The sequence below is a fragment of the Lepisosteus oculatus genome, chromosome 4, assembly GCF_040954835.1.
Source record: "Lepisosteus oculatus isolate fLepOcu1 chromosome 4, fLepOcu1.hap2, whole genome shotgun sequence".
NCBI classification, from domain to species: Eukaryota; Metazoa; Chordata; class Actinopteri; order Semionotiformes; family Lepisosteidae; genus Lepisosteus; species Lepisosteus oculatus.
Window position 1 is genome coordinate 39,734,287 of NC_090699.1, and position 27,946 is coordinate 39,762,232.

Genomic DNA, 27,946 nt, shown 5'->3' on the forward strand with positions numbered 1-27,946 from the left:
TTGTCACAAAAATCAGATTAATTCTCAGCTGTCAATTTGTTTTATTAATATGCTACATTTGCACAGTCCTTAAAGTTATGTCTAAAATCACATCAGTGTCTAGTTCTCCATTCCTTGTCCACAATTGTTCCTTTTGTACACCATCATCATCAAAGGCCAAAAGTAGACGGAAAAACAAAACAGGAAACCTTCCCATTGAACTTAAAGCAATAGTACTCTATGGAAAACAAAAATGATTGATATATTTCATAAAGAAACTGCGACTTTTGCTTCTTTCTGTGGAGTCGGAACAGCTGAAAAAAGCGTTTTCATTCACAAAGATGAAATCATTATCTGAAGGCTCAAGAACTAGAATTAACTTGCTTCTTCCCATTTGACAAAAGTAAAACAACAAATATACCGCACAGATAAAAATCCAGTAACTGTAATTCAAAATAATGTTTGAGACGTTTCAGATTACCATTTTGAGGAAAATGTTTATTACCAAATAATTTCAATTTATACTCACATCAACAAAGACGTCACCATTAATTAAAAATCTGAGTTGGTGTGAGGCCAAGAAGGATATCTGTAAAATTTGCCCCAGATTGAAACAGGCATTTGGAGGTGTAATATAACCTTGAAAATTCTCAATTCTAAAAACTTTCCCAGGATCACATTCATAAGAACAAAGAAAAATTATCTGAGCAATTTTAGATCAAGTAGGACCCAGCTAAAATATGCCCTTCACTGACCAATTAAGAAAAACGCATGGAAGATTCAGAAAGGGTGACATTTTCATATGGATTACATTAAAAAAAAAAACAAGTAAGCAGCGCTGGGAGACAAATGGTGTGCAAGAGCTCATTAAGACAGCTGATTTTGGGGCTAAAGCCAAAGTTTGATTTCGGAATGTCACTCCATTCCTGCAGTTTGAAAACTGGTTCTGTGCGGGGGGTTGCGGTTAGTTTAACCATACTAAAACATTAAAGGCTATTTTCTTCAATTAGGGTTCTTTCACTCACCTTTGTTAAGTTTCATAACTTTTGTTGAAAGTCCTCTGAATCAGTCTCAATGGGTCTCGCTTTAATTACTAAAGAAACACGTGAAGTCAGTTTTTCAGAAAAAGACTCACGAAAGCTAAAATTTAATAAAATGTTCGTATTTTCCTGAGACTTGTTTATAACGAGTGATCAAGTTTTAAAATAAAGTATTTAACAAGTAAACATTGCCCATTTCTTGACAACGTTTATTTTTATCAATACAAACTTTCTGTACCTACCTTTGAAAAAATAAAATACGTGAGCAATAACACCTCTTTCAACGCCATTTGCAAACTGCAGTCTAAAGATGAAAGCTAGACAGGTTTTCTGTTAAAGCTGCGTATAATTTTTAATTGCTTCATTAAAACGCAGATCATTCATTATCACCATCATGCAATGTGCAGTCAAGTCGGATTAACCAAATAAAAAAAATCTAATTATAACAGCAATTGTGATCACCTCACCAAAATGTTAAATCAAAACCGTTCAATATATGACTACATTTTTGGTTCGTATGAATTGTTACGGCTATTAAATTTCATTACTAAATAAATTAGCAATACATTTTTTGAAGCTTCCGGTTTTTGGTCACGAGATTAAATGAAGTATTTAAATTAATGCAATTGATAGACTTTAATTCAATGCGATTTCAAAGGTCAACAATGCTGCACCATTCCAACAATCCAACTACAAAAACCGCTTGATCCTAGTGTGTCGTAGTGATGCAAGCCCGAAAAGGTAGGACTACACTCTCACCCTGGAAAGGATACTAGTCCATCGCGGAGCACACGCACATGTGCTAATTTAGAGAGGTCAATTAATCGGTTCACAAACTCGTTTGAAGGTCTGACGAAATCAATACATCCGGATAAAAGAAAAACATGCAAACTCCACACCGATCTCTGCTCTGCGACAGCAGTGGTAACTACAGTAGCACGCCGTCGTGCACCAGTGCCATGAATTGTTCTGCGCATGCTAAAAGATGTGCTTTACAGCACATGTTATGCAGAAGTTATGCATCTCAATAATTTAGTTTAAAAAAGCCAAACCTTTGGAACTTTAACAGAATGCACTACTAGGGGCCTAAATGCTTTCAATTTTAGAACATCTAATACTATTTTTAAGATAAAATGGATGCAGAATTATGTTTTAAAATAAGCAATGTACTGTATGTGGTCCATATTCCCCAATTTAATATTTAAAGACGTAGGAGGTATGGAGTTTTTTAAATGCAGCTTTGATATTGGGGACAATTCCCCTGAAACTTGTCAGCTTCCATAAACAACTTCTCCTCTCATGGTCTCTTATGTATAAATATACATCCACCCTCCATAGACATACCATCAGGAATAATAGAATAACGTGACCAATGCGATCTCTAGAGAGGTATTGACTCTTTTAAGAAACCTTAATAGTAGTCCATTAGAAAACTATAGAATAATGTACAGCCTGTATTAAACTACAGGGGAAGGATATATTGAGTTATATCCTATTCCAACTATTTTGGAATAAAATATGGATGATGTCAAGCAAATATGTTTACAAATAAAGTTAAGGACGTACAAAAAAAAATGTTATTCAAATTTACCCTGGTTGTGCATTGATTTAAGATGAATATAGATGATAAAAGCAGCTCTGAAACATTACATTTGTTTTGATTATGTCCATTTTTTAAAACATTCTGAATGATATATTCTAATACTGACTTTGCTTTTAAAGACATAGATGTTACTTTTTAATCCATTGAAATACCAAAATATAATTTGTCATCAACTTTTATGTATTTACATATATATATATGTGTACTCTTGTCTGTATTGTATCTTTGTTTGCTGTTGTAATAAAAACAGAAAACAAAAGGCAAAAAATCGTACTACTGCATCTTGAATGATTATAACTGAAACGCTTATAACGATCAGCTTCCTTCAGTAGCCCAGAAGCACCATTGATTGCTGCAGGTCAAACATGCAACACCTCTACAGTTCTTAGCTGGTTTTAAGCTGTAGAATTTGACATAGCACATCCATGCTGCACTGGATAATTCATAAATGAATTGGATAATTCTTGAATTGTATACTTTATCTTATATTGGTTTCAAAACGCAATTCAAGGTCACAGCAGAGTTGCAGCCTATCCCAGCAGTCAATGGATGCAAGGCAGGATACTCCCTGGGTGGGCACATACAGAAACAAACACACACCAGGGGAAATCTTCCCAGAAGCCAATTAACCTACCAGTGGCTTCAGACTGTGGGAAGAAAACAGAGCACCTAAAGGAATCCCACACAAATGTGGGGAGAGCATACAAACTTTACACAGATAGCACCCTAAAATTGAACCCAGCTCTGTGAGGCAGCAATGTTAACCACTGTGCACAGTTCCACCCAAATTATTAACATCATATACAAAATAACATGCATTACGTTTTGTGAGAATCTTAACCCTTAGCCTAGCTAAGGATTTGGCTTAGGTTAGGATTAGGGTTAAGACTTTCTTCAGAGAGATTCCACAATCTTCGACTCATTTGAATGGAAAATATTCTTCCCCGAATCAAAATCTTAGTCTGAAATGCCTAAGTAACCTCACCAAACCAAAGAGAATCAACAATGGTAACATTCTATGTTTATTATTATTGGAATATTATGCTGAATGCTGCTCTTGATGAGGATGTTTTCGCAATTCAATAGGCTTAAGAGTCAGGAATACCCAATAAATGTTGGCTTTAGTTGTTAATAGGCCTATGCATTCAAAGCCAAATGGAAAAGTTTGCAAGTACAATCACTTCCTTTCATGCTTTTGTTTTTAGGGCAATTTAGAAGACATTCCTTTTTAGGTCAAAGCACTTATTTAGCCATATATGCAAGAAAGAAAAAGTGACCAATACACTGAAATATCACTTTTCCTAAATTTTATTTCTGTCTTAAAACACAGCTATTCCATCAAAAATTGTCTACAATACAAATTTGAAAAACATCCCCAAAACACATTAAACTAGCAGATGTAAAATGATTCTGGCTTAATAAAAAAGAAACACAATTGATTCAAGAGGTTTTCAGATTTTTTTATTTCATCTAATGCAACATGTGAAACCATAAGTTAGATAAAAAATGCATTAACACACTTATGCACTAAAACAGGTTATATTTTATTGAAATGACTTAAAATGGGAAAAGGTAAATAGCATAGTCAACAAAATTAAAAATGAGAGTAATGTTTCCAAAAGGACTGTAACTGCAAGTACAAAAAATGTTTAATATAAAAATTTACAGGAACTGCACATTAAAAGTATGTCGGGGCTGTGGAAAAATCTCAACAAAAACACAGACTGCGAAGGTTTCCATTTATTTTTTTTCTTCCAAATATGTTTTCCCAGATCCAAAACTTGAAATCTATGAAGATGTATACAAAACTATCCATGAACTTCTAAAACAGGACATCCCTGAATACATAAAAGTATTTGTCTTCACAGCAGTTATCTTTAAAGAAACCAAGTACAGAAAACAGTAAATAAAGAACTGTACAACTAACAAGTCAAGCAAAGCAAGCAGTGCATTCTATTGGACTGCAGTACATAAAGCCAGGTACAGAGCGAATTGCAGGCTGGGATGTCCAGTTTCTTATCCGTGCGTGGTATCATCCTCCACAAAGTCCTTTGCCTGCTCAGCGGAGATTACATCAATGTGACTCACCTGCAAACACCCCCCCCCAAAAAAATATTGAGTGAGCTGTTCTTTCAGAACCACTGCGAATAAGTCAAAATGTCTTCATGGCAAAGGGAAAGAAATAACAGCACATGAAAAAACAGGTGGTCATTCTAGAATTCACATTCTACAGTCCAGAGAGGAATAATATCCCACACCACAGAATAAACAAGCATTAATTCCATGTTAAAAAATATGAATTGTAAAAGACTATGTAATTTAAATAGGTAAATTAAATGGCTGTCATAATAACAAAACATTCTAGCATGTTCTTCATCTATACAAACATCATACAGTGTAATGCTTTTTAAAACAAGATTTAACCAATCACCTTGTTGCGGAACTTGACTCCATAAAATTTATCAGCAGACTCGAGAAGTTCAGGTCTGAAAGTAGTTGTGATAAACTGGGCATGCCCTGCTAATTCCACAATCATATCTGGTACATTAAAGAGAAACAAAGAGTTCAAATTAATAATATCTCAGAATATTAAATGCAGAAATACCAAATACAAATTCGAAGCATCTCCAAGATTGTTTATTTCTTCATGTCATTATTAGTTTCTTTATTATTGAGAAAAATGCTGTTAAAGCATTGTAAGTATACTCAATACTCCTGTAACCAAAGACACACTAAACACAGAGTAATTGTTTGTTGAAATTTACTGTAGTTTGTCTTTTTTATTAAATGGATAAAACCACTGTGTTCAATGTGAAAATATATTTTTCATTTATAGCAGTTTTAACAATTTCATTTTGGGCCCAACTCATTATGATTTCTAGTAGTTTTACCAGATACAGCCTTTCTGTGCTGGGCATCCAGGGCCTGGTCAATTTCATCAAAAAGGTAGAAAGGAGCAGGATCACATTTCTGAATGGCAAAGATGAGAGCAAGAGCAACCAAGGATTTCTGTCCTCCAGAGAGCTGCTGCATCTCCCTCATTTCACCCTGCTTCCCAGTGAACGACACCTGTGCACAAACAGAGCGGGTTCAGCTCGCAGCATCAGTATTGACATCTCATACCTAAAAGCTGACAAAGTACTGTACAGGCCAGAAATTGTAGGACATAACAGTAATTTCATAAAGACCCTAAGCACATTAGATGTCTAAATGGAGTTAGACTAATAACTGGTTTTTGATTATCCTTGCAACTTGTGTTATCAGTGCTTAACAATGCATAAAAGACAGAGGAAATTCAATCTGCAGTGGTCTCTGATAAAACTCTTCTACAATCCACGCTTCCCACCCCTTCACAAAAAAGACCTTTAGAAGGAACTGTGGTAATCCAGAAGTTGATATCCTTGTAGGGATGCAAGATTAACCCCATCCATTTTTCCTAAACCTCAAGAGACTATATCAAAACCAGCAGTACCCCCACAGATACATATACATGAGACTGGGACTTAAATCACTAATGTGAGTCAGTAACTTACACCACACAAAAAAGACCTATCACAACACCAAAGTTCACTTAAATATGAGCGACCTCTCTCAAAAAAGAAATTAAACGATTCACATCTTTAGCTGAGAAATACACACATGACACAATCTGAGAAAGAGGTATATTTCTTCCACCAAGTCTCCCCAGGTCAGGGTGTTATCCCTCATCCTGTACTTCTTTATACAGACAGCTGTAGAAAACACCTCAACACGTTTACAGATGACTCTGTCATTGTCAACCTACTCCAAGGTGCAGATCCTGATCATGGGCCTGTGATGGATTATTTTTAATGTTTAATAATGTCTTCCTTCAATGTAATGTGTCAAAAATCAGAGATATGGGCCGAGATTATAAAAAACAACTACCAGTAGCAAATCCAACAATCACACACGAGCAAGAAATTGAAATTGTTAACAGTTATACGTTCTTGGCCTGTTGTTGATTACAAGCTAACCTTAGCAAATGCCATACTTAAAAAGAGCCAATGGTGAATGTTCTTCCAAAGAAAACTCCATTCTTTTAGTGTGTGTACTACAACAATGACTTCATTCAGTAGAACTTTGATTAAATCTGTTCTAAATTTCACTGTGGTAGCCCAGTTTGGTAACCTGACTACACAGCTGATAGACATGTATTCCAAATAAATGGTGTAGAAGGAAAATATTATCATTGACTGGCATGACCACCCCTTGCATAGTGAATATGAGCACCTTCCATACAGGTCTGATTTCCGGGTCTGATTTAGACCACCCAATAACCAAAAACCCAAGTTATTCTCAATTCCAGCGGCTATTAACCTGTTTAATTTGGGACAAGTAATTGTGTATTTTACTTTTATTTTTTCATCATGCGTGTATCCGTTTCACACACTGATGACCCAACTTCTCTGTTTCCTTTTCTAAACTGTTAATATTACTGAAGCTACTAACTTGTTGTTCTCATGTTATGCATATATGTTTTGTGTTAGGGGGTTAATGAGGTGTTAAATGTATTATGTGTTGCGTTTTGTTTTTTATTTGCCTGCAAAGCACATTTCCCATCTCGGTCATTAAATGATGTAAGAGGTCTGTAGTCAATAGCCAGGATTTTTATATTACCCTTATTCCTACTCCAGTGAACTGGTCTACTGATGGCACACTGCTCTGTGAGCCCGATCCTCTCTCGCTGTCACCCCCTCCTTCTCCCTCGTCCTGGGACTGGCTTCCCTCTGCATCTCCTTTCTTCATCACCAGGGTGGCCTTACCACCTGGGACCAGCTTTTGGAAAACTTCGCTGAAATTCTTTGACACCTGAAGGCAATCAGAAGAGAATATTCAGGTCAGGTAATGGAGTCAGTGTTTAGGCTAGCAGTGTGGATCAAGTTCAAGAGAAAGCAAATTGTCAGAACGGCACATAAAAGTACTCATTTGACCTTAAGGACAGTCGCAAAACTAAGACATCCAAACAAAATCTTTTCACCTTGTCTGCGCCTTTATTCAAAGCTTACAAAAAATGTCATCACTTGTCTTCCAAATGTACAAAAAAGAACATTCTGCTTGTTTGTACTATGAGAATGTGGGATTGAACGCTACATTGAGTACTGGATTGTATCGGTGTTACCTGTTTAAAAGTCAGTTGTATGGCTTCATATTTGCGCAGCTCAAGAACATTCATCAGTTCCATGATGGACTTGTAGCCCCGATCCAGTTCCTCTTGCCTCTTAATCAATTTCTCTTTCTGTTCAGAGAAGTTCACAAACTGGTCCAAAGCTTTCTTATTGACATGGCTGTACTTTTTAAGCTCAGTGTTGCACTGCTCCAGTTTACGAAACAGCTACAGAAATGAAACAAAGAAATTAAAATGTTTGCCAAAATTCTTATTCACCATTCACATTTACAAATTCATTGTTTCCGGCTTAAGAAATTACCATTAACGTATACAGTATTAGACGAAACCAGTATCCTGGAAAAATAATAAGCATGGAAGGATTCAATTGAAATCAACATTTCAGTAAGGAAAAAAAGCTGACAATTGCTAAACATCAGTAGAAGCACTTTCTGTATTTTTCCCCAACCCAGAAAAGCAAGAAATGGATCTCTTGACAGCTCAGTTTTCATTATTTATCATGTCTATGCTCCTTTAAAGTGCTGGTTGTTCCAAGAACACTGCAATGCTTTAATTTTTTTCCTAAGACTGTCAGTCTTCATATCCTCCACTACCTTTGTAATTTCTTTTGCTAACTCTCCTGTCATTTAAAGCACTTTCCTTTACTGTGAAGGTTTGTGGAAAAGGGTGAATGTCAATTAGACCCTAGTTGTTGTGTCTAGTATATTTCAAAACATGTTGAAGGATGTTCCAATGACAAAGACAGCGATAGGGGTTGAGTCACTGAAGATTCCAAAGTAACCACTTGCTGATTCTTTGATAAAGAAAGGACAGAAACCACGCACATGACTGGACACTGAACATTTCTAAATAAGAATCGATTCTTCTTATACGGAAGATAAAAACAACTTCTGTAGTAAGACATTTTATTGTAAAGACACAGCAGCACTGTTTCATGCAATTTGTCACAAGTCTGGGGTCTTGGAACATGAGAGGACTGCAATGAATGTCTGTACAGAACACAAATCCTCTGGTAAAAACAACAAAGCTTCATCACCTGCCTTTTACAACGCAAAACACTAATGTGCTACCTGTTTGAGTGTGAGAGTCTGGTACTTCTCAAAGGCCTCTTGTGGAAGGGACCCAAGCTCCCTAATCTTCTTCATGCATTCCTCCTTTTTCTTCAGCAGCATACCCTGCCGGTTCGTCATCTTCTCCAGCTCCTTGGTGTCATGATTAATTGCGTCATTCTGCTCTTTTTCAATATTCTTCCAGCGCTCCATGCTCTTCAGATGGTCCTTAATCTCAATTTCAGTTTTGTCAATGAGCCCATCCAAGTCTGGAAGAAGATGCTCATGATGTTTGTTGCGCACAAAATGATCAATTACTTAAATGCATCTGGACAAAAGACAGCTTTTACAACATTTACTCAATGTCCTTATATTCTATTAATGTATGATAAAGTTTTTATACAAATTTTATTGCCTAAGCTTATTAACTTGTTTTGTAAAAAAGCATTACACAAACTCAACACAAATCACCTTTTTGTTATATTACAATTATGTACAATGAAAAACCATTAAATGCATGCTATCCAAAATGAAAATGTTTGTATATTTGTAATACTCATCAAGCTTCTTCAACCACAGGTAGTGATCTTTAATTTTGACAACTCTAACTCACCTTCTGAGCGTGCCATGGTATCCTTGATGCGTTTGTTAATACCCTCCAATTCCGATGTGGTAGCTGTAAGTACAGTGCCACCTTCTGTCTCTCTTAACTCATTCAATTCCTATAAATATAAACACCAATAACACAATGTTGAATACGCTGTTATTATTACCTTAATGGGTATCTTCAGTTTCATACAAAATACTTCACCTGTTCAACTTGGTCCAGACGTTTCCTCAAATTTTCATTGAGATAAGTTTCCACTCTGGTTATTATACCTTCAAGTTTTATTCTTTCATTTAACAACTGCCTGTTGTCCTAAAAGGAGAAGAGGGGGAAAAAAGTTATTCCTTTTAATCAAAACCTAATTACAGTAGGATACTAAACCCAATGACTTTAATACAATTTTCCCTTCATAGCCTTAACATTTTAAAATCATAAATGTGAAATCTATCATAATTATTTTTAAAACTCCTATATTCCATCATTACTTCAAAGTTCCCTTGGTTAACATTATACCATTCATCCATTTCATAAACGTCTACGCTAATTCAGGGGTGTGGGGGAGCTGGAGCTGATCCCAGCAAGCAACGGGTGCCAGATGGGATACACCCTGGATGGGACGCTAGAGCATCACAGGGCACACACGGATACAAACACAGACATGCACAGACTTGCAGCTAGAAGCAATTTTCCTGGAAGCCAATTAACATACCAGTATGTCTTTATACTCTGGAATGAAACTGGAGCACCTGGGGAAAACTCATGCAAACATGGGGAGAACATACAAACTCCACACAGTTGGTACCCAAGTCCAGAACTGAACCCAGGGCCCACAGCTCTGCAAGGCAGCAATGCTTACCACTGTACCACCATTATATACCATAAGCTTAATTATACTCTATACCTTAACCTTAATACTTCAATTAAACCAGCAACCCTCAAATGAGTGACACCTCAACCAAACTGACACCTTTTAGCCTAGATATGGGAGGCCAGTATGAGATTTATTTACCATGTACTTACAAAGGAGTAAAACTAGGAGTAAGTTGAAGGAGTGACACATTTTCAGCACTACAAATTCCACCACTTACATTCCTCAATGATGAAGAGAAACCAATCACGTATGTGGCAAAGAAGGGATGCAGCTTTAAACTTAAGTAGCTGTGCCTGCCATAATTGTGGAAATATCTCAATCCAGTAGGTAAAGCTTGCCATTCCCATTTGGATTCAGATGCATTAATGTACAGGAACTGCTTTTTTAGCATTTGTTTAGTACTTTAGCACTCTAAAGTGTGAGTTTACACTAGAAGATAAGGGATTACTTATTTTATGAAAAGTTAATTTGTCTAATACTGAATGTATTAGTTTGTCAATATTAGTTAAGTGTCAAGATTTGTAATGCTTGAGCTCTGGAATTCATAGCCTTATGTACATAGCAATATGAATTAGTCCTTTATACAACTGTTTATTTCTCAACAACAAAATTGTTGACAGAAAATTATAGAAGCTACAAGTCCTTACTTGGTATTCCTGTTTTATTGTTAAACTTTTATACTTTACTTGTATATAAATGGTGTCAGGACTATTGTTAAACTCAGTAACACCCAAACAACCAGAGAGCAATATATAACATTCAGAATGTCGTTTTAATATAACATTTTTAAAGGAGCTAAGAAAAACATTTGTATTGTAAAACTTAAAACACAAAAGAAAATGTTTCTGACTGTCAGTGAAACCAGATTACTACTAATCAGTTTTAGATGCTCTAACAATAGAAGGTTTTGTATTTATAAGATCTGAATCAAAGCCTTACACCTACTCAGTCTATTAAAATTGCAAAAGACTCCCTTTCGGAGACACCCTTTTGCCTGAACTCACACAATAAGCATGAATAAGCTTTCAGCTAGATCAACAGATACTGAATTTTAGACAGCTGTAATCTAGTGCTTTTGATTTGCCTCCTACCTGCTGAAGCTGGCGAATCTCATCATTAAGATCATCGACTCGTCTCTGATCCTCCAGACTCAGCTGTGACAGGAGGTCAGTACCCAGCTCTGCTTTCAGCGACTCGCGTGTTGACTCCATGGCATGCAAACTCGCCTCCAAGCTCTGCAAGCTACGTTGCTGAAAGACACAATTATAAGCACACAACTTTCAGCTTAAGACCACAAATTATGCCATCAACATTTCACTGTTAATTCACAGTTTTTGATAACGTTTAACTTATTTGTCTTCTGTTTCAGTTTTGATTAAAAATATTATTTTAAAATTGTGTACATATCATTTGTAACTCAGGACAATGGGACACTGGACATTTGGAAGACAGAGTTCCTGAAACGATTGTCCTTATTACTATAACCTTAATTTACTCCTATTTCTTAAAAAATATTTTTGTTGGGTTTTGTGCTTCTGTTATGTAATGTGTTTGTGTTGCTAATATAAAGCAAGCCAGATCTGCTCAAATTAAGCTTATTCATACACATGCTTCCATATAAGTGTGAAGAAACTAGAGGCAACCCTATTGGTGGCTTTTGTACTTTTTTGTACAAAAAAAACAAATGCCTATGAGAAGCAGAAAGTTTAAAAAGATTAATAAAAAAATAACTCCCCTCTTTTTCTGTAATAAACCAGAATAAGAAGATTATCCATGTTACAATAAACCTGTTTACAATAATTATGTTCACAACAAAATACAGATTATCATCTATTTTACCCTTAACTGTATCATTCATACATTATGACAAGACTTGGAAAGAACACAACTTTCAATACAAACGAAAAAGCTAAACGAAAGCTCAGAATTCTTTTGTCGCAATTGAATTAAGCAAATGACAATTCTTCAACCAATATGTGCAATCTTAAATACTGGCAGACACAGTAGTTAATTTTTTTTTCTAACTGAGCTGTTAATCGGCGCTGAGTAATACCTTTAATTGATCTACTTGATTACTCATACCAAACACAACTCCCATTTAATATTTTAAGAGATTAAAGCAAATTTAAAATTGTCCCTCACATAGACAACATAAATCAATTAGCCTGGAACCAGAAGGGACCCCAAAGGATTACCTTTGGCATGAAGGTTTTCTCCGACTGTTGCCTTTTTTCCTTCAACATCTTCATCTCAGAGAGGATACTGTCACGGGAGGCCTTAAACTTCCTTTGTTGTGTCTCAATCTGCTGCATCTGGTTCATTAGCTGGTCAATCTCATTATTGATCCATACAAAGCACTAAGAAAAATATGCCTTTGACATTACAAAAGCTAAAAAAAGAGGATTTTCTAACACACCAGTTGCAATATTACTAAAGTATTTTTATAAAAGCTGAACAAACACAGTGGATTACAACTTGATCCAAAGAAAAACAACCTGTACTTAGAAATAAAAATAAACTTAATTAGAAAGGCTTATTATAACTAGAGTTATTTGAAAAATATTCCATTCATATTAAAAGCAATCAAAAATAAAGTGCAATTTTGCTAAAACTTTTTTTATAAATGATCATTTTAATCCCCTATTTAGGGAGGCACAGTGGTGCAGTGGCACTGGGACCCTGGGTTCAATTCTTGGAATGCTGTGTGCAAGAAGTTTGTATGTTCTCCTTGTATTTGCATGAGTTTCCTCCATGTGCTCTAGTTTCCTCCCATAGTCCAAGACATACTGATTTGCTGGCTTTTAGGAAAACTGGCCCTGGTGTGAGTGTGTGCGTGCCCTACGATGGACTGTGTGTATCCTGTCCTGCACTCATCGGTTGGTAGGATGGGCTCCAACTATCCCACGATCCTTTACTGGATAAAGTGGTTTGAAAACCGATGTGTAAAACCTACATTTAAAAACAAGCATTGTTTTGGAGTAAAATAACATTTTTTGCACAAATAACTATATTTGTTACTTTATAAAATTGATATTTCTGAAAAACAGTTTCAGCTCTTATCCTAACAATCACATCATGTCAATCAGGCTATTCATCCCTTCAACCCAGCATGTTCCTTCACCTGTACTGCTGGGCTCTGCTATCTGGGGCTATGACACAGCAGTCCCAGCAGGATGCCTCTTTAAAATGACTCACCATGGTATCTCCTAATTGCCTTTACAATTTAATCCTCTGTAATAAACATAAAATATAGGATTCTAACTCATCCTGAACCTTCATACCACCCACAAGGTATGTTATGTAAACAACCTAAATTCACCTTTCATCATAATAGAGTTAAAAATGACTGATGGATAACTTTTAAATATTGCTAGAATACAGTGTTTATACTGTATGTGGTTTACATTTAAAAATATATATATATATTGAAAAGGAGTACATTTTTATCTTAATCTAAAAAAAACTCAGAATAATTAACGAAACAGAAATATCTTTTACTTAAGCTTTGAGCATTCAAACTAATCAAAAGCACTTGCAGTTCCAGTATGGTCAATAAAGGATATTTTCAATATTTCGTCGCAGGTTTTCATTCAGCTTGGCTTCCAGTTCACCGAGTTCTTCCTCAGCTTTCCTCACATCCTTCTGCAGTTCCAGCCTGGACTTCCTGGTGTCATAGTAACCTCCTGTCAGAGCACCTCGATGGCTCACCTGGTCACCTTTGAGTCAGGGAAAAAAAAGCTCCATTTCATTTCTTTTTACCTTTAAGGGTATTCTGAACTCCTTACTTCTTATTTCATTACACGTTGAAGAACAGCAATAAAACACTTCTTTAAATATTAAGACAAGTACCAATTTAGCTCCGTCTGTCTTGTGTACACACCATTAGGTCAATGTTCCAGACCACCTTTACAAATATCATGAATCTGGGAAATGTGGATACAAGCAGCACAGTAATTTGACAAAAGTACTGTTTACTAAGAGAATATGGTTTATCTTTATTACTGTAAAAGTTTATAATAAAAGTTTTTAAAAGTTTAATACTGTATATGCAAGTTGCATTTGGGAATTTAGAATGTTACACTGTTAACTTACATTTTGTTACCTTGAAGCAACAGTGAAATCAGCTATTTTTAGCCTAAATAGTGAATTAATATTTACATTATTTTACCTGTGACAATTTGTAACTATAGTTACTTTCCATTTTCTGTTCATTTTCTTTTGTCTTCATCCTCCAAATCCAGACTTGGATTCCTAACTATCCAATTTCCAATAACAACATGGTACCTATATTACACACCTTTTACTTATGAAAGCACTTAATAGAATGACTGTCAAAGATGAAAAAATATTACAGGAAGTACTGCTTTTCTTAAAGTATTTTTTCTATTAGAATTACTACTACTTCAATTCAGTGTAAAAGGTTGTGATTACCCACCAAGTCAAGAAAGAAACTTATCTCCATAGAAGCACTGCAGTGTTAAATTACATTCAGAAGGACTTGACACAAATCACATTTGAATGCAGATGAGCTTGTCCATTTCAATTATCAGAACTGAGATTCTTAAATATCATCCCCAACAAAGATGAGCAAAATAATCAACAAATCGTTGAATAATCTTGTCTGCTATACATGAGCCTGTTCAAAATGTATGAATAACAAAATGCAACCAGAAACGCATCGTGGAAACTGCTTTTAAATGGATGCGTGACAATTTAACCTTATTGACAATTGGCAGAAAAACCCTCTTCAACTCAGAGCTTTTCAGTCACTTTTAATTACTGCCCAAAGAGAAAGACTTTAAATTAATGCACACATTTTAACCTTCTGATCACCTGCATTCCATGATTTTTCCCTTGGATTTTTTTTAATTGAGTTCTTAAACAGCATATCTAGACCAAGACTATTTCCATGGATTTTTAAAGGTATTTTCAAAAAATAGACAACTTGTTCTTAAGTTTTCTGCAGATCATACCAACATGATGCCTCCCAGTGCTTTAATCCTGATACAGCCAATATTTCATATAGGCCTTGTTTATAAAGGCATATTCTAGAAACTGTTAGTTGATCATTATATTGAATTACCCGAAGTATAATACAAGAATAGCAATATAGCATTAATATTACAGTAGTGTTAATACTGTATATGGGAAGAAAATAAAAACATTTTTCCACCTGTTAGTATAGGTACATGAGATTTAGAAAGACTGTGCTTTTACATTAGATAGGCACAATGCTCAACATTTAAAATGATGCAGGCTATCTTACTGAAGAATAGTGACTCACCTAGGGTCATTTCTATAGTTTAGTGAAAATGATCTCCTACTCATTTTTTTTAACGGAAAGGCAGTTCTAGGCAAATAGGATTCTAAACAATACAACAAAATGAAACACCTGTGCACTTTTTTTTTAATCCTACTCATTCAACTGCACAAACACCAGGTGATTGATCAATTCGTTAGTGATATTTGCTCTGAGTCAGAAATGACCTATCCTGGGCCAATTATCATCAACCAGGCAAACATCAGCAGATGGAAACTCAAGAATCCGTTATGACTAATCTTCTCATCCTGCAAACAGCATGGTATTGAATTAAACATTTGAAGCTTAACCTGTACATTACACCGCTTTGGTCTCGCAAAATCCACCAAAAACCAAAAGTCACTTAGAGTCTGTTTAATCCAAGAACAAATGTGACTCTTTCACTTAAAAGGTTTCCTCTAAAGTAAATGCAAATGCATACCTTCCAAAGTGATGCAGTCCATTGTAAAAGCCCGGGCCAGCTGAGTCGAGACTTCCATGCTACGACAAATAAGGGTCTTGCCAAATACGTGCTTGAAAGCCTTATCAAATTTAGGATTGTAACGCAATTTGCTGATCATTGGAATAGCATCCTGAAATGTGGAAGAATCATAAAGTTCATTCATTAAAAAAAACTTATTACCCAGAGTTTATAGCTTATAGATATAATTGTCTATTTTAAAACATGATTTTAACATGATGTTAGGAAAACATAATACATTTAAAACAAACTTCACATTTTATAACTAAAGGAAAACTTTTGCCAAATTTTCACAACCAATAAAAGGAGAACCACTGAGAAGAAAAGAAAAAGATAACATTGTATAAATACACTATAATTAATTCATGAGAATTAAAGACATTTCATGTGCACCTTTAGATCAACTCTTTTGCACAAAGAGGAGTGTGCCGATATTCTTCAGTTGTTAATGTCAATGCTACTTTGCACTGAACAATCCAATATTATTGCATATACTGTATAATGCAAGGTATTAATATAGTAGACAATAATGTTCACAAATTAACTATTGCATTTTGAAGCAATACTATCTAATATAAACACAAAAAGTTTTGTTTTCTAACACAATATTATCTTTTATAAATGCAAGTTTCTCATTTAAATGCAAAACAATATTTTTTTCTCCAGGGTGCTAATAAGCTTCTGCACCATTAAACCCCGACCTGTCAAATCAATTTTCTCCATTTACGGTCCTTTGCAAATATGATTACTGTACATTTTCTATTCGAAACATGTTGGAAATTTCAGAAAATAGTGAAATGTGCAAAACAATGAAGTGCATAAGATAGATCTGTGTATACAGTTGGCTAGTTTCTGAGTGGATGCCTTACATTGGTCTCTGGATACGCTGTATCTCTGACATCCAGTTTACTCAGAGGAAGGAAGGTCACTTCTCCAGGCAGATTCATTTTATTGAACTCCATCAGGATTTTGGTGCTGACTTCATCAGTCTCCACAATATGATAAAACAACCTAAGGAAAGCAATAATTGTGAAAAATTCAAATGAAAAATTGTTTACTGCCAAATGTTTTTTTGGGGGGACCAAAACACATCATGTAACACACTTCACATTTTTACCACTCAATGAAATGTAAAGCACATACAAATACTGAAAGTTTCAAAAGTTAAGCCCGATTTGTAGTTTTTACTCCAGAAATAGTGGGCCCTTTATACTGCTTACCTGGTCCCAGCAGTAACCTCCACACAGGTGTAGAATGCAGGCTCACACTCAAAGTTATTCATCACTATCCCATAGTAGCCATTAATGACATGCTGGTTGATGCCTTTTCTGCGGAAGTGCTCCAGTACTTTATTAATGCTGTCAATCCCATTCAGAATAGCCTGCAGTCACAACAATATTGAATTAATAACCCACCCATCAGCTTTTTTTTGTTCCAGGTTAATTTCAGCATCAACGTCTGTTGAATGCATTGACACATAAAAAAACACTCTCATTTAAACAACACTTGTTTAATTGTCTGAGCTATAATCTCCAAAAAAATGCAATGCTAGAACAATGCGCAGGAAACAATGACAAGAAAAATATATCCTTATGGTAATACATTGGATACAGTATGGTAACCTGTGGAAACCTAACAGTGCCTGACCTTCCCAGTTGCTGCTCTCAGAAGCTGTTGTTTCTTCTCCAGATCCTCCCTTTTCGCAGCCAATGCCTGCTGTTCTGCGTTTTCCTCTCTCCACAGGTAACTGTGGATACAAACCACAAAGAACACCTCAGAAAAAAGTAATACTTTTTTTTACCTTTTACTTTCATGCTTCCAAAACCATTAACCCTCCCTGATAATCAAGATCAAGACTGTTTTTAAACACCCAAAAGAAACCTCTTGGGCTCATAATGAAAATGCTGTTCATTGAGCTCAGACGTTTTTCTTTTACAAGAAAAAACATCTCCTATACCTCACCAGGCTTAAAATTAATTACCTGTAACAACATTATACTAAATAAGACTAAAGGGAGTGTATTCTTCAGTTATGTGAGATATGTCAAATGCACTGCACTTAAAGGAGATAAAAAAGGTAAAGCTGATGGAAAGATTAAAGAGATAGCCTTTAGCAAAATGGACATGCTGAACATTCAAGAAAAGTACCAGCGTCAGTTATAAGGCATCGTTTTGAAAATATCTTACTTTCTTTCACTCTGAAGCTCATCTTTTTTGTTCTTCACTTCATAGTACTTCTTGTCTAGCTCCTCCACACGAGTCTTTACTTCGTTCAGATCCTGATCTAGTTTCTAAAAAAAACACAAAATCTCATGTCACTTCTCATGACCTCAACATATTAAAATAACAATAGAATCATTTTGTAAATTTGTGCAAAAAAATATATTTTTGAGTCTAGCACTTGCTTACCTTAATTTAAATTACACTTAAATCTTTGTATTTAAAATATACTTTTTTACCAATGTAAAAAATGTTACAAAATTAACTATAAACTAACAGCTAAACCTCAGGATGTCATTATTTAGTCCCTTATTAGAATTAGTTGTATTCTTGCATAACTAAAATAGCAATATACAGCTCAATGTAAGTGACAGTTAAGGTCTGGTAAACTACAGGCTAATGTTTACTTGTCAGATACATAACTTTAACTGATTATTTCACCTTACTCGAAAGGATAAAATGTATTTTCCCATGAACACGTTAATCATATCCACATATTTTTAAGCAAAGGTCTGTTCTAGTTTGAAGTGATGCATGAAAAGAATCAACTAAAACAATATTCCCCAATTAAAATTCACCTCAGCTGCACAACAGATTAACAACAGAAGCCTATATTAAAGGGTAGATGCACTTCTTTCCAAATTAAGTTGTATTTTGCAAAAGTGAACTTCATACACTGTACTGTTCCAGGTTCTTCTCTTTATTGGCCTCTGTGTCTTCCAGATCTTTGTGAATGGCTGCAATCTGACGCTTCTTATCATTGATGGCCTGATCAAGGGACTTCAGCTCTTTCTTAATCCATTTGTCTCTTTCCTCCTTAGAAGTGAACTGACTGCCACGGCCTTGCTTGGCATACAAATCTGTCCTCTCCTGCGTGGCCTGGGCCAGTCTGGTGGAACAGTTGAGAAATTAATAAAGATGGAATGAAACACATTTAGTGTATGAACTCGTATGATTTATGAAAGGTGTGGAGATATTAACTTCTACTTTTCTTAAAACCCGCACAATAACTTTTGACTAGGAGACAAATGTCGTGACATTACAATCATGATAGACAGCCCTATGTCTCCTGTGCATTTTCTTGGACACTATCTGAAAAGGCTGTCACAGAATGCTTACCAACTACACTGTTGAGCTTTTGGCAGTTGTATTTACATTATAGTTTTCAATCTAGTATCACTTTGGTACACAAACCTTGCTATTCCTTTTTCTTCTTTTTCCTTTACAGCATTGAATTTGGGCTCAGTTTCTTGAAGCTCCTTCTGTTTCTCTTCAATCTTTTCCAGTAATTTCTGCCTTTCCTTAAGCAACCGTTTCTGTGGTAGGGAAAAAATAAACCCAAAAAAGAGAAACACAGTTCCTTTTATTTTGTTATATTAGTACAACATTATTTCTTATACAAATTCATTTACTTTCATATTGTCCATTTCTACAAAACCCATGAAATAAAGCATGACAGAATGATGTAGATGATAGGTATTTGTACGCTTAGGCACGGAGAAGTGTGGAGACACAGCCAGTTCCTACTTCACTGTAAAAGGAAACCACAGTTCTCCAGAGTTTTAGCAAGGGTCTAACCTTGCAATTCTGGGAAAAAAGCCACAAGCAAGACAAAAAAAAATGGAAGAACATTGATTTAAGGGAAATTAATGACATTTTGCTCCACTGTCTTAACTCTTCAGGTTTCCTGTAAATGAAAAGCCATGAGATACATACATTTTCTGTACACTTTTCCTGGTGAGGGTCCTAGTAGGGTGCATCCAGTTTATAAAGAAACCTATTGAATCCTGCAAGTCCTTTAATATCTCAGATTAAGGCACTTAACCGATTTCCTTATATTGAAGAGAACATTGATTTCTTATCTACCTTTAGCAATCGTTAAGTTGAGTTTCTTACCCTCTGCTCACTGTTGCCTGCCAGCTCATCCTGCAGATCCTTCGCCTTCAGTTCTAGTTTGGTCCTCTGTTTGATCTGCTCCTGTCTTTCAGCACTAAGCTGCTCCTTTTCTTCTTTCATGGCAGAGATTTTGGCTTTGAGTTCTCGAACAACACGCTCCGTTTCCTGAAGACGGAAAGAAGGAAAAAGAACAGTAAATCCAGTGATTATTTCCAAAAGCAGTTCAATATACCATTAAACACTCTCAGATCAGTTCTATTCAGCCTTTAGAAATGAAATTGTACTTGGCAGTGACAAACATTTTCTCCTTGACACTGCTTCATTGTTCTTTACCTCAACTTTGTCTCGAGCATCCTGCTGAGCATCACGCAATTGTCTGGATTTGTCTCCACATGTCTCTCGTTTAGAAGACAGCTTAAAAAAAATATATTAAAAAAACAGTTTAACAAGGACCATCTCCTCCAGAACTGTAGTACTTATTTAAACATTTGCTACACTTCTTTTTCCTTCAACCCCTTCACTGTCCACAGCAGCAGGTCATTTGGGATTTGAGCTAAGCATGCGTATTATTTTCTGGAGGTTCATTTTAGAATAGAAATAGTAGGAGAAACTGTGAATATTTTATCTGAATATATTTTTATCTCAAAAGTCATTGTTGTAGATTTTTGGCAGTATATACGTTATCTTGGAATAATAAAATATAGACTACAAAAAAATCCATAAAAATCAAAACAAAAAACACCTGACCCTATGCATTCACATCTGGATTTTTTTAAAATATGCATTATGAATGTACCTCATCAAGTTTGGCCCGGGTCTCATTTAGCTCCTGGTTATAAATAGTGTATTCGAGGGCTCTTCTCATTTTGTCCCATTTCTGGTACTGGGCCAGCTCCTCCTTTTCATCCTCCAGGGTGTGAAGTCTCTCCTCTATGTATTTCAGCAGCTCATTAATTTTCTCTCTTTTTCCCTCTAAGCAAGAACACAAGACTACTGGTTATTTTCAGTCTCAGGGAAATGTTCAATCAAAAGGGGGATTTATGAGGATCTAAATGATGAAAAAAATCTGTACAATTAAAGCAAATTTGAAGGAAGAAAAAGCTTTATTCTTTAAATTAAATTCTTTAAGTTTTAAATTCTTATTTTCAATTGGAATTTAGTGAAACATGAACAAGAGTATACAAGTAGAAACCACTATACATCTAAAAAAACATTTGGAGATGCTACGTTACACAGAGGGTTGAGGTAGTGTGGAACAAGTTACCTAGCAATGTGGTTGAAGCAAATACAATGGCAGCATTAAGAATCAGCTGAAAGAGATCATCAGATCAATTATCTACAAATGGGTTGACCTCCTTTTGTTTGTAACCTTTATTATATTCTTTAATTAATATAAACTAATTTAAATAAATGTATCTAAATACTGCTACAAATATTTGATACAACTACATATCCCTTTCCAGACTGAATGGTTTAATTATCAGTTGGCAATTGGTAAACAACAACAAAAACAAATGGTACAAATACAACTTAATCCTGGATTAAGGTCATAAAAGGTCTAACTGAATTATTACAATTGCAGTTTTGTTTCTTGTATTCCTTAACCTGATAATTTCCTTTTACCAATTGGGATTTACTGGGCTTTGAAACATAAGCAAAATGTTGCTTCTCTCCAAAAAGGAGGAATTCAGTCACTGAATAATGTTACTCCAATATTCTAAATAGCCTTTAAAATGGTTCATACGTATTGGTTAAATTTCGGAGTATTAGTTTAATCTTTTAAAAATCCCTATTTGAATTTTACCAGTTTCTTTCATCAGGGAGATACTCTCTTCCTTCCGTTCATCATACACTCTTGTCCCTGCCACTTCCCTCAGTAGTTTCAAACGCTGAGAGTCTGGAGCTGTAGCCATTTGATTGATCTGAAGAATAATGACAAGGTATTTTCTATCATTACTAATAAACAGGCAGTCACACTGTCAATTTCACAATTTTAAAACATACAAAAAAAGTCAGATGTTAATTACCTGATGATAAAATTATTTTTCATAAGCAATCTTGTTTATTTTATTAAAATAGTTAAATAGAGGAAGTCATTAACAGTACTTACAAAGAACATTAACCTTATCAAACTAATAACCAGTTCCATATAATTATTATCATTAAAGTTAATAACCTTCTAACAATCCCTTCCCTGGAAAAACAGGATAAAGGATTAAGAACTAACGCTATCAGATATCAACAATCAAAGCAACCATACAGAGAAAACAAGCAACCTCTGGAAAACACACACGGAAATTCATATAAAAAACATAAAACATACTGAATAATCTATCCAGATTAAACACTGTTCTTGACCAAAATCCTGATATCCTTAAAATTAGAAATTATGAAATGAAATTGGAAATTGAAGGCAATTAGAATAATAGAAAACGTGTAAAACCTCAACCTTTTCTGTTACTTGTAAAACCTCACCTTTCCTTGTTTGACAATATAATATGGATTACTGCGAGAAAAGCCAGCACTCTCCAAGAGGTTCATGACATCATTTTTCCTGAAATGGGATCATTTCTATGTTAGATATCTTACTGTGAGACTGCTTTGTGATGAAAAAACACATTAATCAAAAATACATGCCAAACATTTTAAAACTTGTATTAAGATCATCCGATGAATAATAAATGCACTGTAAAATGTACTTACGTCACCATTTTTTTGTCTAAGAAATACTGATCTTTTTTCGCTCCAATGACACGACGGAGAGAGACTTCCTCTTTGTCGATCTATAAACACATTAGATATATATTTTACCTGTGCTCACTCAGTAAATGATTCATATGGTAAGCGGTCTTCAAAATGCATGTAGAAATCAGTGATTAATATTAAATGATGTGAAGAAATATGGAATTTATTCTTGTATTTTAGAAAGAGTGAGCAACCACTGCTCAAAAAATAAGTTCCAAGTATATATTTTTTTCTCTTAACAGTGCTACTTTAAATATCCTTTTAAATTTAAATCAACCTACAAGTACTATAAAAAATTCCAAGTAAATCCTATTTTTCACCATTTTGACATACTTACTGGTAACCTGTTGTCAGAATTGTCAAATATAATCTCCACAAAAGCTGAGATAACACGAGGACCAGTCCCCTCCTATACATTAAAAAGAAAACAATTAGTTACTGCTTGTTCACATATTATACAAACAATCACATTGCAAAAGTACTGTAATATACTAATTTCGATACAAAACAAAGTAAATTATCGGCATATTGCTTGTAAGAAATTCTAAACTTACGTGCAGCAAAGCCAGCCTCTGCTCTGGGCGAAGGTGGCTGAACTCATCACTGAGCACAAACTGTATGGCTGCAAATGAAGAAAAATGTGGTTAACAAAGTCAAGAAAATCATCAGGCAGCAACAGATAGGTCAGAGCTCAAAACATCTGCTTTGGTAAGAAACAATATTCTTATCAGACAAGATGCGATAATCCATGAAAAAATAAATGTTAATATTTACATTCTTTTAATGAGAATAATAAACAATAGGGAACATTAGTGTGGCATTTAAAAAACCATCATGTGTGGTAATATGTTTAAGAGTATAGCAGACGTGTTTAGAACACAGTACATACCATAGAAAAAGTTACTTTTCCCAGATCCATTTCGTCCAACTAAAAATAAAACAAGCGAAAAGCTCATTATGCATGTTATTCTCTACACAGAAATTCAGAATATCCACTGCTGCTTCAATTTACATGTTAATCTAAGTCAAGCCCATCGTTCAAATTGTCCTTGTTTCAATACATTTAAATACTTATATTTTTTTAATCCTTGTACAACTTACAAATATTCAGAAGCCAAACAACTTACCGATAACATTGTGCTTTGGACTAAATGGATCAACAACAGTTTGATCCCTGTAACTTCGGAAACCTTGTATAATTACCTAGAGAAAAAACAAAACGATTTATGATTCCTTCTGTAGCCTGTGGCTCCCTTCTGAATCGATGACAGAATCACATTTGACCAAACAAAAACAGTCTCTATTAAGTATTAAAAAATACCCAAAGCATGATCATACTAGAAATTCTTGATTTTTTAAAAAAAAAACTTAAAATGTTAACATCTTCATGTCTTTTTAATGGAGAATATGAAATTAGCCTCAAACTATCAAAATCCAAATGTAGAAATTAAGAACAGACTTTAAAATGTTTTCAATAAACATTCAGATATATTTACTCAGCGTTATATCAATGTACTTTCTAATATATGGAATCCACAATATACAACGTTTACAAAAAGAAAGGCCATTTAGTTTTTCTATTTTATTGGGTTTAATTTAACCAATATCTCATCCAGACAATTCCTGAAGAATTCACTGGAATCAGCCTCAACCACCCAGTGAGACCAGTCCGGTTAGGATCATTATTAGTCAAGTGATTTCTCAATTAAGAATTGATTTTATTAAGATTTATACCAATTAAGAACCCTTGGAAACTCAAGGGTCATTACATTTTTCTTCTAAAAGATTGCTAATTGTCAGATCACTACTGTGACTGTCACCTGTTTAACTGATCACAGCAATGTTTTAAATGTATGATTTAATGGGAGGTGCTGAAAAGGTGCTCTCTTGGAGCAGGGATTATGGTAAAGTAAATGTAGAGATAATTTTGGAAGTTCACCCAGGTTGGTTCTCATACACTGCTACAATCTCAAATCCTTACCTCTACATCAGTTTCTACTACCCGTATAAACAAAGAACTAAATCAAATCTGCAATTCAAATATAGTTAATTTCAAGACACTGCATGTTATGAGCCACATAGAATGACTTCATGTGCTTTAAGCTGTAATTACTGAAGGAAGATGAAAACAGCACTTTTAGTGGAGACATCTAGATGAAATTCTCCAGCCTTTGTCCTAGTGTACCAAGCACCTTATGTTTTTTGTACCAAAAGAGCTGTTGATTAATTTAATTTACTGAACCAGGCATTTAATTTCAACACTCAGGTCTTAGTTTCCACAATTTATTAATACACTTTATGTGTATTCAATTTAAGAAAAAATGTTTCAAACACACCTATAATTAAAAATTATTTTACAATTTTTGGGTTTCTATAGTTTTCTAAACAACTGGTTAATTTACACAGGGGGGAAAGACACTTATCTTACAGGCATTGTCAGTGTTTAAGCACCACCCTGAAAAGATAAACATTCAGGAGAAATTGTGACACCCATCATATTGCATAGAGATTATGCTAAATTCTAGAACGCTTTCAATTTCAATTTCTGAAACCAACCATTAAAGGCAAACAGTCTTTCAATTTTTCAACTTAAAATATTTCAAATGACAAAAATGAATAATAATTCAATAATGAATAATAACATTTCAATAACTTAATAAAGCAAAGTATTATATACTTAAAACTGTGCTAAATGAAATGTGTTAATTGTATTTTCTCTCAGAAAATCCAGACATATTGGTTTATTCAACATAGAAAAGTTGACTTAAGTCATTATATCAGCCATCTAGCTTCCCTTTGGTGGAAATGCTTGCCGTCTACTATCAGGTGTCTCACGTTGTCACTATAGAGATTTTTGTAAAAACCATAGGATTTTAGAGATTTCTACTTCTTTGATTTATGTAATAAATGTGTGTGTGTATTAACATGCACTGGTAAAAGCATGTGTATCAGAAATAGTGCAAATAGAAATAGAAATAGCGGTTGCTCTGTGGCTTAGGATCTGCGCCTGTGGCTGGAAGGTTGCCGGTTCAAATCCCACGGCCGGCAGAGGAATCCTACTCCATTGGGCCCCTGAGCAAGGCCCTTAACCCTAACTGCTCCAGGGGTGCTGTACAATGGCTGACCCTGCGCTCTGACACCAAGCTTCTCTCTCTGTCTGTGTGTCTGTGTCTCATGGAGAGCAAGCTGGGGTATGCAAAAAGATGAATTCCTAATGCAGGAAACTGTATATGGCCAATAAAGTGATCTTATCTTATCTTAGTTGTCCGAGACACTATCTGTTGAACCCCATGTTCAATTCCCCGATTACCTCTTCTCTCTGAAAAGGATGTTGTTGTAACCTGTGAAATTGTAGCTCTGAATTCTTTTTTCCTTTATCTCACACTTTGCTTTTGCTTTTACTTTCTTATTTGCTTCTTTGGCACCCAAAATGGCAAGCGGCATTTATGTTTAAAACCAGTATGGTTCAAACTCCAGCACAATAGTTGCTGAATTTCATAAATCACCCTTGAGCTGCAGTTTGGGGGATGTTCATGGACTCCAGGAACCCCCTCACAAGCACCCACACAAACACAATGCAGTCATCGCTTCTATCAACTACCAAGCTACTACCGATGAGTTTCGATATCAGAGTCACGTTCGGAGCAAAACCTCCTACGTACTGCAAGTATGATCCCAGGTAAAGCTAACAGTATTCATTTCGAGCTGGGGTTTACTGTCCACTTTTGCTTAACCTGCCTCTAGGCAAAAGAAACTGCACACTTGGGTAGATACAACACAGGCTGCAACTTCAAGCACTTGAAGACTTTCGGACCTCAAATCACTCTTAAGATTTGAAACTTGTTTTTAAATCATTTAGATTGAAACACCGGTGGTGTTGGGATGCGGGATGGACCTTTGAACTTTCTCCTCGGTTCGTTTGTCTTTCCGGATCACACAATGTGACAGCCCTCTCCCCTGCTCCCATCGTTCTACGTCATTCAGCACAGAAACATCACAAGCCAAATGTTCAGCAAGAGAATCAACAACAACAGCAGCAGCTCGCCATCTAAGAAAGCTAGTTTAAGCACTCATCTCTGAAAAAATCCCCTTTTCCTGCAGATATTTAGATAGCCTGAGGCCTACTTCTTTCAGCTGACGAACTCCTGGTTGCAAAACAATATTGGTTCAGCAAGCAACATACTACCCCTTTATAAAAAAGATTACAGTATTCCCGTCGTATTTCAAGGCTCAAACCCGACGTACAGAAACTCCAACGTCTACCCGATGAAGGCTTGTAAACACGGACGTCAACTCATTCATTGCCCAAGTTGCAACTATTTTTAACCATTTCACAATTTTATTCAAGTCACCAACAGCTACAAAGGCAAAGGAACTCTGTCTAATCTGAAAGGCGTTGTTTCTAATTTCCCTCTCGAATACGTTTTTCTCCACCAAAGAAGAAGAGCAGTTTTTACTGTACCTGTTTAATGTACATGTTCGGATTCCCAGGTAATTTTCCCTCACAAAAGACAAATCAACGAGACGATAGGGAACTGGAAAATTCCTCTCCTTCCACCGAATGGAAGGAGCGAAAAGCTATCAATTTTAATCAATAAATGGTTAGAATGAAGTTATTTAAAGCAAACTATTCGGAAAAAGCAAACTCTCCCCCCCCATGAAAACACAGAAACAACAGGCACCAAGATGGCGACAGGAGGAGGGAGCAAATTGGGTATGCTTGAATTGTCCAGTGTAGGGGAGGTCGGTTAAATTAAATAATTATGAAACCAAGCATGGCGGACACTGGACGTCAATAATATTTGTAAACAAAAATAATTCTGTATGATTCCAGAATATCATTTTAAGTTTATGAAATTTAATTAAAGAAAAGCTCTCGTCATTAGTGTTTAACACCCACCCTATGTGTGACAGTTGGTATGCACCACATAAGGTGAAAGGTTCGGCGCCAAAGCTGCAGAGTCTGAGGTGTGTTCAACTGCGTTACTGTAGTCGATACTGTATAACTGAA

At 35.3% G+C, this 27,946-nt stretch overlaps 2 protein-coding genes across 4 annotated transcripts in view; both read right to left on the reverse strand.

Annotated features, from left to right (window-relative positions):
- Nucleotides 1-1,949, reverse strand: part of rbm20 (RNA binding motif protein 20) — a 92,828-nt gene extending 90,879 nt beyond the window's left edge. The window contains exons 1-2 of one of the 3 annotated variants that reach the window (XM_069189209.1): nucleotides 1,779-1,949; nucleotides 1,005-1,072 (exon numbers count right to left, since the gene is read on the reverse strand). The gene's annotated coding sequence lies outside the window, so the exon portion shown is untranslated. Of the gene's footprint in view, nucleotides 1-1,004; nucleotides 1,073-1,261; nucleotides 1,639-1,778 lie in introns of those variants that run through there. The other 2 variants (XM_069189208.1, XM_069189210.1) reach the window with 2 other exon arrangements.
- Nucleotides 1,950-4,068: 2,119 nt separating this feature from the next.
- Nucleotides 4,069-27,639, reverse strand: smc3 (structural maintenance of chromosomes 3). The gene is made up of 29 exons (XM_006630780.3): nucleotides 27,398-27,639; nucleotides 24,063-24,138; nucleotides 23,825-23,863; nucleotides 23,490-23,557; nucleotides 23,273-23,344; nucleotides 22,894-22,973; nucleotides 22,666-22,744; nucleotides 21,995-22,112; nucleotides 20,987-21,162; nucleotides 20,524-20,604; nucleotides 20,191-20,355; nucleotides 19,489-19,610; nucleotides 18,970-19,183; nucleotides 18,262-18,365; nucleotides 17,723-17,822; nucleotides 17,296-17,456; nucleotides 16,945-17,086; nucleotides 16,037-16,187; nucleotides 13,859-14,011; nucleotides 12,491-12,642; nucleotides 11,387-11,545; nucleotides 9,629-9,736; nucleotides 9,431-9,539; nucleotides 8,839-9,086; nucleotides 7,763-7,975; nucleotides 7,261-7,452; nucleotides 5,514-5,691; nucleotides 5,054-5,160; nucleotides 4,069-4,710 (listed from the first exon to the last, which is right to left on the reverse strand). The coding sequence occupies exons 1-29, from the start codon at nucleotides 27,410-27,412 to the stop codon at nucleotides 4,639-4,641; spliced, it is 3,654 nt and encodes a 1,217-aa protein (XP_006630843.1). The 5' UTR covers nucleotides 27,413-27,639; the 3' UTR covers nucleotides 4,069-4,638.
- Between the last annotated feature and the right edge of the window lie 307 nt (nucleotides 27,640-27,946).

Coding starts and splice junctions, on each gene's coding strand:
- smc3 (XM_006630780.3), bottom strand. Junction 23,864..24,062: donor TCCAAAGCACAATGTTATCG/GTAAGTTGTTTG, acceptor TTTTATTTTTAG/TTGGACGAAATGGATCTGGG. Junction 23,345..23,489: donor AGAGGCTGGCTTTGCTGCAC/GTAAGTTTAGAA, acceptor TTTAATGTATAG/GAGGGGACTGGTCCTCGTGT.